The sequence below is a fragment of the Nymphalis io genome, chromosome 6, assembly GCF_905147045.1.
Source record: "Nymphalis io chromosome 6, ilAglIoxx1.1, whole genome shotgun sequence".
NCBI lineage: Eukaryota > Metazoa > Arthropoda > Insecta > Lepidoptera > Nymphalidae > Nymphalis > Nymphalis io.
In genome coordinates, this window is record NC_065893.1 from 14,599,424 (window position 1) to 14,612,522 (window position 13,099).

Below are 13,099 nucleotides of genomic sequence, written 5' to 3' on the forward strand. Positions count from 1 at the left end.
CCGGTGTAATATATTAATCTTTAATATTTAATGTTACATAATCCTGTATTATTAAATAATATTTGTCCGTAAATAATCATTAGAATAATTAAGATAAACAATGTTTAATATTATCTTTTAAGTTTGTAAATTTAGTACTAAATTAGGTCAAGATGTTTTTGTATAAATACCGCCAGTTTAAATATATCGGGCATTGGTATTGTAACCGTTGTAACGAGCATTACAAGTGTTTTCTTATATAACGTATCGTCATTTTCGCCGCCACCCTGGTAATCCACCTTCTATAATATAGTATTTTAAGATAATTGACAATTGTATTTATTTATGTTTATTTATGACTAGGGGCCAGGTTGAACAAATATCTATCTTAGTAGACATTAACTCCATAGATATAGACTATAGTGTATTTTAAAACTAACTCATCACAGGAAGTGTTGGACAAAAGTCACCGGCAAACACTGCCATAATTTTATCTGAACTTCTTAGCTTTCTTAAGAGTTTCGTCTACGGCTTCTGTGTGAGCGGTCGCTAATCGTACATTCGTCCCACATTACGAGACAGACCTTTTGAAAAAATTGGCTGGCTTTTTGTATTTTTTATTATTATAATAAGTAAGCAGACGGGTATGTGGGCTATCTGATGGTAAGTGGTTACCACCACCAATATTTATACATTGGCACTACAAGAAGTATTAACATAGACAATGCGCCACCTACCCTGGGAACTAACATGTTTGTGCTTTGTGCCTGAAGTTACGTTGGTCACGCACCCGTCAAACCGTCAAACCGGAAGACAACATAAACTAAACATGGCACATATAGGAAATTTTAGCTTCGGCTACTTTGCAATCGAAAATGTTTTTTGCGCGAGAAATTTGCAGCTTAAGTGCGATAATAAATTGAATGATTGAAATTATTTAAAGTTTTAAATAATAATAAAAAATATTAAAATTACAATATCATAAAAACGTAATGTTCAACTGTATCTAATTTACAAAAAATAGAATGTGTAAGTAAATAATTGTCAAATCGTAAGCATAGTACTGTGGTAGTAGCTACTAGTAGCTCCCGATATCCGAGGTTCACTCACACGGCTGCATTTTTCTTTTTTTTAAGGATTTAGGAACTTCTAATCGAAAGGTGTGATATGATTAATTTAAAGAAAAATTTGTATGTAAATAATCTACTTTTATTATGAAACTGTTTGGTTGCACTAGGATTAATATCATGATATGAATATCATCTATTTTTAGAATAGACGATAGACATGTACACCATACCTTTTTTTATTACTTTATTTCCTCTACATTAGGATTGCGTGGAACAGATTGCTGTCGTAGCGATAAGGCCGCCTCTAGTACATATTTCTTATCTCTATTTTTTTTAGTTTCATAGGCGTATAATAAAGAGTATTATATTGTATTGTACCTAAATCTAGATATTCTATGATAACAATAGTATATAAGGATAAATTAAAATACCATGAAAATAAAATTACATAGTTTATTTTGATGAAACTAGTGAAATGTTAAAAGGTGCGAATAACCATTGGGTAATTTCAACTAACTGGAGAAAAAAGTATAATCTTTTATTTTGATTAAAGTATTGCAACTATATATATATATATATATATATATATATATATATATATAATATTATTTTTAACATTTTTATATAACAAAAATATATGAAATAAAATTAAATATTATTAGTATATAATAAAAATATAATAAATAAGGGTGCAATATGAAGTTAGTATGAAATACTATGGCCTAGGTGTTTTTGTCCTAGCTCTATATTACAAGCTAGTTAAACATTCACAAGCTTGTTACACAATTATATAATGTTTATTCGAAATATTTTTAATGTTTGATAAGTTATTGTTTTTAAATACTATGATTAATTTATAAAGGCTAAAGACGTTAGGATCAATCATTGGATAAGATATATTAAAATCATGGGGCAATTTCTTCTTTATTTAGGCCTGTTTAAGGATTTATAATTTTCGGCATTTAAACTAACCAAGTTATTACTCCGACTGTAATATTATTGAATCACAATACAATTATGGTCATTAAGCTCCTAGTAGTTGTAAAAACGTTATTTTATTAACAAATGAACTTAGTATTATATCTTAAGATACTTATGAAAACATTCTCGTGATTTCTTACGTTTTGTGTTTGTACTGAAAAATAAATATTTTAATAGGCCTGTTTTTCAATAGGTACATTTTTATACAGTTTTGTCGTTTAGAAGTTAAAAAGTATAATATTAAGTACTTGTTCATATTGCCATATTCAAACTGATGTCTACCATCTATTCATTCTAAATAAATTAACGAAATTACGTTAATGGGTTCTTTATGATGTAGTCTTCATTTTCCCAGCAAGTGACGTGGGATCTTCCTGTGCAGAAAACTGATAGATAATTAAAAAAAAACTTTTTTAATTTTAAAAACCGATGACATACCATTGTGTGATGATACGCAACAAGGGTTAAAAGGTTTTTAATGAGGGTACAGAAATTTTTTTTCAAGAAGTAGTGTCGCAGTCAATTTTCTATTATGTTTTTAAGCCGAATTTATGTTATATAAGGCAAGGAAAGGTTGATACTTAAAGTTTAATGCAAAGTTGAAAACAAAAAATTTGGTACTTTGATGCTTTATGAAAGTAAAGTTATACCCATTGTTAACGATAAAATTTTTGAGCCGCACAATAGGTTGGCGGCATAACGCCCCGCGAGCGTGTAACTAGAACCGCAGCTCGTTTTCGCGGTCGCCGCTGCCCGGCGCGTCCTCGTCGTCGTCCGGCCCGCCCTCCCCCGCGCGCGCCTCCCCGCCGCCCTCGCTCTCGCTCGTCTCGTCGCTGGAGGCGTCGTTGGTCTCGTTTTCGCCTTTACGAAAAATCAAAAACACTTCTTATTCTAAAAAGCCTAAGCCGCTTATACAATATAAATATGATAATAGGGGTATAAATATAGTATCTACATACAACTTTAAAAACCTTTTATAAGTGTAAGTCCTGCAAGCTGAATTATTAGAACTTTATTTTACGGATCTGAAATTTTACATATTCAGTTCTGATGACAATGCATTTTTCTGGTAAGCATGATCTGTTTCTACAGCCAGGATTGGCTCCAGAGAAAGGGATTCCTTAACGGCTAACTGTATAGACACGAAATTTATATAAATATTTTATTTAACTAGCCCGTTCTAAGTTTTATGTTCTTCAGTCCAAATCTCTGCTATTATTGGCAAAATATAGTCACGGAATAATACATTTACAGGTGGTAAAGCTTTGTGCGAGCTAGTCTGGATAGGTTTTCCCCCACTCATCTGATATTCTACCGCAAAACAGCAGTACTTGGTATTGTTATATTACGGTGTTTGAAGGGTGAGTGAGTCAGTGTAATTACAGGCAAAAGCAAAAGGGATATAACATCTTAGTTCCAGGCGATATAAGCGATGGTTAACATTTCTTACAACGGCAATGTCTATGGGCGTTGTTTACCATTAACCATCAGATGGCCCATATGCTCATCCGTCTATCTTTTCAATAAAAAAGCATATGGACGTCTTGACAGAAGTTATAATTCTTCGTAGACATGACACGAGACGTATTCGATTAGAGAAGAATTGTAGTATAATGTAACAAAACGATGGGTATGATTTAAAAATGATTTTTTATTATTTATTTACTTCAATAAAACCTACTCTCGACTAAATGTTAAGCCAGGTCAGTCTGAAAATGAAACAATTCGATCAAAACGGCCCGCTCTCATCTTTACGTTATTCCCTGCGCGAGTATTCGTACAAGAAACTGCGCGGGATCATCGTCAGCGGTACGCACCGGGACACAGCGGCGCCCCCTTCGTGCGCGAGCCGACGCGCTCCACGCCGTGCGCGTCCACGCACCAGCACACGCCCAGCGCCGCGTGGCACTGCCGCGGGCGGTAGAACCCGCGCGCGTCGCACGACGGCACGTAGGCGCCTACGCAGACATGGGATTTCGATTATGTTCATTCGGAACGTCGTGCTGACGTCGTCGCAAACATTAACCGAACGTCAGAGAGAGTCGCTGGGACCTGGCGGCGGAGCGGGGTGCGCCCGAGCCAGCGCGGCGCACGGGCGCGCGGCGCGGCGCAGGCACGCGCACCACGCGGCGCGCGACAGGCCCGCCGCGCCCGCCGCGCCCGCCGCGCCCGCCTCGCCCGCGCCCCCGCACGACGCCAGGAAGGGCCGCAGGCAGCGCTCGCGCTCGTCGTGCCCTGAGCGGACATTCGTGAAGATCGGACATTTTGACTGGACGAGGCGACAGAAAAATATATTACGTTCCTCGATACCGCCGAGCGGTAGGTACTCACGTAGGGCGTAGAGATCGGCGGACGACAGAATACCGTCGCCGGCTGCGTCTAGATGTGAGAACATCCAGCGAACTTCAGCCTTGCAGTCGTGGGGAAAACCTGCGTCAGTCGTAATATTTATTTTATTTTATTTTATGTTCATAGGTCTACAAAACAAAATGACAATTAAAAAATTCATTACATTTCTCTCGATGTAGACACGACATGCGTTTTTGATTAAGTGCGAAAAAGCGTCTAGTCTGTGACAGCAACAAAGACCTAAGCTTATAAGTTTTTTTAATAGCTAAATAATTTAATCTATCGAAACAGTTTTTTTAAACTTTTTTTCAATGAGGCTATAGAACTGTCGGTAAAAATACCATAATTAAAACGAATACTATTATAAGAGAAACACATGCGGTATAAGGGCGAGTGGCTAAGTACATTTGTTTTAGAGGTAGGAAGACAAAAGGTCATACAATATCGCATGCGACTATTTGGGCGAGGAATGGAAAACTGTATGCATTGCAGGATATCGGACGAGTCAATGAGTCCATGAATTAGAAAGATGATATCATTTATTTTCCTTCGAGTGTAAAGTGAGCTTGCTCTTTAAAAATTTAGTCTCTGTGCATACGATTTCAGTTCGAGACATTTATTATCGGTGTAAGAAAGGTGATATAAAAATCTCTTTTGAACACATTCAAGTCTATTTATTTGCACCTGATGGCAAGGGCTCCACACTACACTGCAATACTCCAGGATATTTCGAACAAGGGTATTAAATAAAAGAATAGAAACACTCGGTTGCTTAAATATCTTTAACTGTCTATTAATAAATCAAGATAGTTTTGACGCTTTTTTTATTATATGATCTAGATGTAGCCTTAAGCTTAGTGAACTATCAAGTATAACGCCAAGATCACATATGCTCATTACTTCTTGGATAGTTGAATTATTATTGATATAATATGTCACCTTATCAATTTCAATTTCATCTTCAATTTCAATTTTCATCAGCATAAAATTTGAAGTTCGATTTTATATTAATACATAAATCATTTACGAAGATTAAAAAAAGTAAAGGGCCTAAATGTGATCCTTGAGGGACACCTATTAACTAATTGTGAACGTTTTTGTAGATAAGACTCAATCCATTTCAACAACGAACCATGAATGCCCATGTGTTCAATTTTTTTCAATAATAATCGGTGGTTCACAACATCAAACGCTTTTCTGAAGTCAGTGTATATTGAATGAACCTCTTTTTTCTTGTCTAAGGCATTTGCAATTACCGATACATAAGACACTAAATTTGATGCTGTTGATCTATCTGCTAAAAAGCCGTGCTGATTACAATTTATATGTTTACGTGTATGGCCTAGTATTTCCCTATGCACAATTGACTCAAGTATCTTACCACAATTAGATAGTAATGATATAGGACGATAAGCAGTTACATCACCTACATCACCCCATTTGTGGATTGGTATTAAATGAGCTTTTTTCCACATAGACGGGAATATGCCCGTCTCTAACGACTTATTATAAATTGTGGTTAAGGGCTTATACACATTTTTTGCGCATTTTTTCAAAAATAATGGAGGCAATCCATCAAGACCGGGTGATTTGTTCGTATTTAAAGACTGAAGACATCTCAAAACGTCGACTTATTCTACGAACAATTTACTGAGTGACATGACGTTGCCATATGGATTAATAGCATCTGGTGTTGGCAGATGGCCTAGTGGTTAGAACGCGTGAATCTTAACCGATGATCGTGGGTTCAAACCCGGGTAAGCACCACTGAATTTTCATGTGCTTAATTTGTGATTATAATTCATCTCGTGCTTGACGGTGAAGGAAAACGTGAGGAAACCTGCATGTGTCTAGTTTCATTGAAATTATCTCACATGTGTATTCTACCAACCCGCATTGGAGCAGCGTGGTGGAATAAGCTCTAAACCTTCTCCTCAAAAAGGGAGAGGAGGCCTTAGCCCAGAAGTGGGACATTAACAGGCTGTTACTGTTACTGGTGTTGGCAGTACCGAGTATGCACGGCTTAAATTATATGTATTCTGGAAATGCTTGGCAAAAAGGTTAGCTATGTCCTGCCCACCCACTGCTTTATCGATTCCTAGGGTCATTTCATTGGTTATTGAAGTACAGTTACTCATTTTACTTTTAATAAAATTCCAAAAATACCTTGGATTTCGACGTAAATTATTAGGTGTATTATTTATATAGTTAGTATAACATTCTTTTACCAAAACTTCACATTGTTCTTGTAACAAAGTGTAACTAAGTTTATCCATTTCATTTCCGTAAGGTTTGTATCGTTTATGGTATTTCGCTTTTTCTCTAAGAGCTTTAATAAGGGATAAGGAATACCAGACAGGGAATCTCTCATTCGTCGGCAATTTAACTGGAGTAAATTCATGAATAATTGACATTAATTTCGAGTAAAATACTTCAACCATTTCGTTAACATCCCAGCAACCTAACAACTAACCTAACCTAACCATATAACTGTCCAATCTATAGTTTCTAAAGCAGAATTCAGCGCTTCATAGTCATATTTTTTATAATTGTATCTTAGGATTTTATTATACTTGACAGTGGCATATGAGGACTTTTGAATTAATATTTTGAGAGGGGGATGATGAATGTCAGACGGTACTAGAGGTTCTAATACTTTGGAAATAGCTATGCAAGCTGGGTCAGTGGAAAAAACTAGATCTAACATTTTTCTATTTTCATTCAAAATACTATTACATTGGTACAGATTATTGAATGTAACGGTGTCTACATATCTATTTACTACGTAACCATCAGAAATCGATGGTAATAGAAAAATAGATTCAGCATTGTACTCCCACAATACGTCACTTAAGTTAAAATCCTCCAGCAACATAATAGATGACTTTTCGCTTACTTTCGTTACTACACGCGATAAGTTATATAAAAACGTGTCAACATAATTCCCATCTAAAGGTGGTGGTAGGTAGGCAACACACATATGAACACTGCTGCTCCCTCCTATTTTCAAACTAATCCATAAGTCCTCACGTGCCGACTCCCAATCATACTTTTGAGTAACTTCAAATTTCTTAGACAGCAATCATTACGCCGCCCCCATCTTTTTTGTGAGAAGAAAATGAGGAGGAATATCTATCACGCCTAAATATGTTATATCTCTGATCAATTACTTCGTAATCATATACAGTATCGTTTAGCCATGTTTCGGTCAAAATTATCATATCATAATCATTAGCCAATACGGATAAATGAAAATTTTCTACCTTCGTTCTTAAGCCTCTCACATTTTGGTAATAAATACTTAAATTGAATTTTATAATGAATAAAAACATAAATACGTTAATAATAATAATGTTGTACATTAATTAAATGAATAAAGTTAATAGATTTTGTAAAAAGCCTTTATCCTTAACTATTTTAGCCTCCGACTTGATATTCTTGCGCACGAAGATTTTCCCATTGCGTATCCAAACAAACTCGTAATTCTTCTCTTTTGCGACTATCCTGGTAGCATGTAATTGTTTATTCACAGGCGAAAGATGCTCCATCGCATAAATGGGCCGATTGACTTCAAATCCAAGGTGTGTTGAATTCAGCTTATTATCTTTATTCTTAAGGTTGTATAATTTGACAGCTGCTAGAAAATTGTCACGAACTCTTGGGCTAATCATTTTTATAATAATGCTGCGAGGTCCCCGAGTTGTATTTAGCAACCCTGTGGCAATTTAACACATCTTTATCTAATAATTGGTACGACACAGTGCTTGCAAGTTGTTTAATGTGGGTAAACAAATTTTCAGATTTGCTTTCTGGTACGCATTGAAGTTCAATGTTGGTGTCTCAGGATCTCTACTCTATTTCCGCGAGCTCCGCTGTTATTTCACGAAGTTTTGTTCGCAGAGTATTGTTTTCAGCTACAACATCCGAAATCATCTTTGAATTTTCTTTATTAAAATTCACTTGATCTTCATGGACTTCCGATAAGAAACTCAGTCTTTGTAACCTCATAAAGTTCAGTACGCATTTCAGAAACTTTTGTGCCAAGTTCTTGGATATCCTTTCGGAGATTACATAAAGATGAGTCCCATTTACTTAAACATGCCTGTTGCTCTTTAAATTTGTCATTCATCTCACTCTCATCTCAAGCTACGAATTTCATCAAGAATCATATCCTGAATAGATGATGTATTAAGAGTACAAGCATCCGGAGATTTATTGAAGCCAGTAGGAGACTTTTTCTTTGTATTATGTTTTAAACTATTGTCTTCCGCCTTCAAATTGTGTTTATCGCAGTCTGGGCACATCCACTTAGATCGTGAAATCGCGGTCGTTTCATTATATTTCACGCATTCTTGATGATAATGGTTAGAGCAATTTGTTGACGAACATCTGATACGCTTTTGAGTTACCAGAATAGTCGCAGTACACAAAAAGCATAACACCATTGTTAATTAAAAATAAAAAATATATTGATAGTACTTCTTGGATTGGAACCCAGCGTGTTACGGCTTTTGATGTATAGACCAACCGATACCGTTCGGCCAACGTTGAGTTTTGTTAAAGAAGTGAAATTACTGTACTGGTTATTCAACGACTGTTGTTTGTTATTTTTTATTTTCTATTTGTAAGTTGCACGTTGGTATTCACTCAATAGAAAACTTGTGCCCACCGGCATCCACTTCGTTACTAAATGTATTTTAACACATAACACTTAAGTTTTTATTAAATATTTTTACACTATATCTAGATTGTCCTTTAGTAATTTAAATAGTATATAATTTTTTACTTAACGCGAACTTTTTACGGAAAATAATTTAATTTAACTGAGGAGCGAGTACAGTACGTTGCTATCGAAGACGTGACGTATATATGAAATATTGCAGCGTTTAAGATTTCATGAAAACTAGATAAATGCTAAGGCGTTAGTATAGCATTTAAGTAAGTAAAATTTCGCCAACGAGAGGAAGCTTTAAGCAATTACCTTCCTGTGGTGGTGGAATACCGCCGGCTTCATCCATCAGCACCGAGAACCAGTCCAACAGACGGTTGGCCATTTTATCCAAAGCGCAACCTTCCGCGTCTGCAGTATGGGTACGATTTTAAGTAAAATCGAAATTAATATACATACAATATTACATTATTGTAAAAATAAGTATAGCATAAATTTTTCAATAAAATAGTTCTTACTCGTTATACGTAAAATTACTATTTTGGTTCAGAATCAGATGCTTTTTCCTACGGCTACATTATTTTGGATTCCGCCTCAAAATTAATTTACCTTGTGACTGTCGCCGGAATGAGCGTTCTGGCAAGACTTCATTTTGTGATTCGAGGCGGCGACGTCGTCGATCCTGCAATTTCGTACAAAATACGTTAGTCCGTCGGAAGGCTGTGCCGACGTAAGGAACGGGTCAAGTGAAGGGTGGGTGACCTCGTCGTAGGCGGCGCGGACGCGGTGCGGGCGAGGCGCGTGCGCGGGGCGCGGCGTGCGCGCGCACGGACAGAACCCGCGGCAGGCGAGTCGCACGGGCGGCGCCGTGCGGTGCACGCAGTTGTGCAGGTCCAGGCGGCACAGCGACGAGTACGTGCGGTTGTCGGAGCCGCACAGGAAGGCGGCACGGGCGGCCCCGCCGCAGCCCACGCATCTGTGCCAGAGAACGATCGATCGTTTCTCTTCTTATTATCTATCTACATATCGAATAATAGATATCTGACAATTCATTCTTATCGAAGGGCCGTAATCTCACCTATCGGAAGAAGAGTGTACGGATGAAGTGTGATCCGAGGAACGTGTTTCGTAAAACACGTCTTCGTCATCACCCCGGTCCCAGGCGCTGACTGTGCCCGCTACTATTATATCCCTGTAATAATAATAATAATATTCTGGGACATTTTTCACATACGGCCATCTGATCCCAAATTAAGCTTGTACAAAGCTTGTGCTATGGAAACCAGACAACTGATATACTACGTATACTACTTTTCTTTTGTAAATACACACATATAGATAATTACACCCAGACTCAGGAAAAACAGACATGTTCATGCACACAAATGTCTGTCCCGGGTGGGAATCGAACCCACAACCTTCGGCGTGAAAAGGCAAGGATCTACCAACCACGCCAACAGACTCGTTAATATGAAACATATACATATTATTAATGCCTCTTTACCTAATTACTTTTTGTTTATTATTGTCACTAAATTTCCTTTGCATTTTATTTAACTATTCACTATTTACATGACGAGAATTATTCTCCTACCGCAATAGACCCTACTTACAAGTAGCCTGTGGTCTAAGTATTGTATTGATGTAGTGTATTGATGAAACTATAGACAATTTAGTACTTTTTAACTATTTGACATATTCCTTGTTTCAAATTTCAAAAAGTTATAAAATAAAAGCATGCGACCGCATTGGTTCCATAGACATAGGTACGCAATTGATTAACATTAATCCAGTTTAATTTATCTGAATATATTTTGTTTAGATTAGTCGTATTGATAAAGCTTAAGATTATATAATATTACTTTTATGACAAAATATATTAATAAATGTACTTTATTTAAAATATATAACATTGTCTCTATGCAGTGTATGTATCACGACCATTCATATAATATCTATAGTCGAATGAAATGTACGTATACGATTAGGGCGAGTTGTAGCTTTACACTACCATTCATTGAGTAATTGTACTTAAATAAAATGATTTTATTTAATGTATTTTATTCAAGTAAATTTCACAATAAAGCGTAAATGATTAATTAAACTTACCCTCTGCGTAGTACGTCTTTCTTGTTTGAGCACAGAGCGGTGAAAGCGTCGCGCAAAAGACAGACTTCGCGCTTTTTACAAACGAGTGTACGACACATTGGATCTGAAATAAGAAAATGTTTCTATTGATGGAGGTTGTGTAAGTGTGTGACATCAAACTAAGTTCAGATTAAATATATGTTTAAATTAAAGGTATGTTAGGTACATTTAACCTGAACTGAACTGCAGCAGTCCGCCAGGTTCAACACAAAAATAAATAAGAAGAAAACTTATTAATTGAAAGTGGAAATAATGCAAATATTACTTTCAAACTTTTTTATCATTTCGTTTTTTTTTACTGGAATAACATATATATATTTGATTAAGGAGAGCAATAGGAACTAGCCGGGTAATAAAATTATACAGGATAATTTTAAAATAGACTAAGATTAATATGTTTCATAGAAATTAGTTATATAGAAGCTTTCACACATGGTTATCGACGTGGTGAATTGTAATAAAATAATACTTAAATTCACTTCGTACATATAATTATGTACATTAGGTATATTTTGAAATGGCACACGTTTCTTTTGTACGTTGTTACGTTTCGAGAACTAATTTTCAATGAACTTCTAGAACATTCGACTGAAAAATATGTTTATTATAATCATCACAACCATCAACGTTCCGAGTGTTCACCGGACCCCGGACGTCTAAAATAAGTTATTTCTTTTATATTATATTTTTAGCTTAAAATAATGTTATGCGATGTTTATATATATATATATATATATATGATTACATGTGTAATAGAATACGTGTTTAATAAAATACCGCAGTGGGAACACTCACAATTATACAATTAACGTAAATACGAAGCGCACATCCTAGGTAGCATTTATAAATTTTTAGTCCCCTCGAGCAGAATTATCCCAGGTTGAAAGTATAAATACAATGGACATTGTAACAATTTACTTAATCTTGTACAATTTTCATTCAAAGTCAAAGGTATTACTTACTTTCAGGATCATAAACATATCTGCGAGGTCGGCGCGCATGCGTCAGCGGTGCCTCCTGCAATACACAAGTTCATTAATTGGAGTAAACATTTAATCGACACGTAGGTATTACAATATATGTATATAATATGTTATGTAAAGTGTTGACCTACAATCAACACTTCGTCACCAGAGGACTCTAATGGTGTCTGTAGAGCCCGTTCGTAATTAGACTTGATTGTAGATTGTAATTTGAGAGGACTCGAGTAAAACTCCGGTTGCTGATAAATAAGATTTTTTTATTAAGAAAGTGCAAAACGTTATGAGAAAAACGTTAACGTTTATGAGAAACTAAAATGTGTTTTACTCTGGTTTCTTCGGTCGCCCACAATAATGCGCTAATTCGATTGACGCTGCGAGGTCAAGGTGAGAGTGTTATTCTTTACCAGCAGGTTCGACTTTATTGTATCGTGCGACAACAAATTAACAATTTCGCAGTGCAACTACTGAAATAATATAAATTACAATAATTGATATCCTTCAACGACTACTATTTTTTTAAATTTATTTGAAAATTATGTATTTGAGCAAAAATTTGTAATGGTATTTGAGAATTGCAGATTCCTCACTGCAATTGTAATGATTAAAGAAAACACGGAACAATCATCCAACCGCACCCGTACGACGGCAATAGTTTCAAAACGAAGTCCTACAGGAAGTAGGTCGATGTATAGTGGCCGTATCATAACAGAAATCAGTCTCTCGAATGAAAATGTACCGGAGTATCGTCGAACTCAAAGTCCTGGTCGAGTCTTCGCGGTGAGGCTGCTGTCAGCGTCAGCAGCGCGGCCGCCGCCGAGGCCCACAAGCTCGTACGCATCTCGCAACAGTACTAAGTGCAGCCCACTCCGCGCGCCGCTCTCCGCGACACTGCCGCGCGGCGCCCGCCGCCCGCCGCCCGC

At 36.5% G+C, this 13,099-nt stretch overlaps 1 protein-coding gene across 3 annotated transcripts; it reads right to left on the reverse strand.

Annotated features, from left to right (window-relative positions):
- Window positions 1-1,698: 1,698 nt before the first annotated feature.
- Window positions 1,699-13,099, reverse strand: LOC126769307 (proteoglycan Cow). Of its 3 annotated transcripts, none has more exons than XR_007669352.1 (12): window positions 12,916-13,090; window positions 12,159-12,213; window positions 11,158-11,260; window positions 10,127-10,240; window positions 9,811-10,024; window positions 9,658-9,730; window positions 9,361-9,459; window positions 4,362-4,460; window positions 4,083-4,265; window positions 3,848-3,988; window positions 2,681-2,891; window positions 1,699-2,404 (listed from the first exon to the last, which is right to left on the reverse strand). XR_007669352.1 is itself a non-coding variant. In XM_050487999.1 (11 exons), exons 1-11 carry the CDS (start codon window positions 13,015-13,017, stop codon window positions 2,749-2,751), a joined length of 1,326 nt encoding a protein of 441 aa, XP_050343956.1. In that variant the 5' UTR covers window positions 13,018-13,099; the 3' UTR covers window positions 2,644-2,748. The 3 variants fall into 3 exon arrangements, 1 of the variants encoding a protein (XP_050343956.1); XR_007669354.1 differs by having other exon boundaries at window positions 1,699-2,416; XM_050487999.1 differs by lacking the exon at window positions 1,699-2,404 and having other exon boundaries at window positions 2,644-2,891; window positions 12,916-13,099.

Bases quoted from the DNA above. Each gene is read 5' to 3' on its own strand.
- LOC126769307 (XM_050487999.1), bottom strand. From the start codon at position 13,017: ATGCGTACGAGCTTGTGGGCCTCGGCGGCGGCCGCGCTGCTGACGCTG. The intron at 12,214-12,915 runs GTACATTTTCAT...TGTGTATTGCAG, and splicing joins TTGAGTTCGACGATACTCCG to GAGGCACCGCTGACGCATGC. The intron at 4,461-9,360 runs GTAATTGCTTAA...CGACTGACGCAG, and splicing joins TATTCCACCACCACAGGAAG to GTTTTCCCCACGACTGCAAG.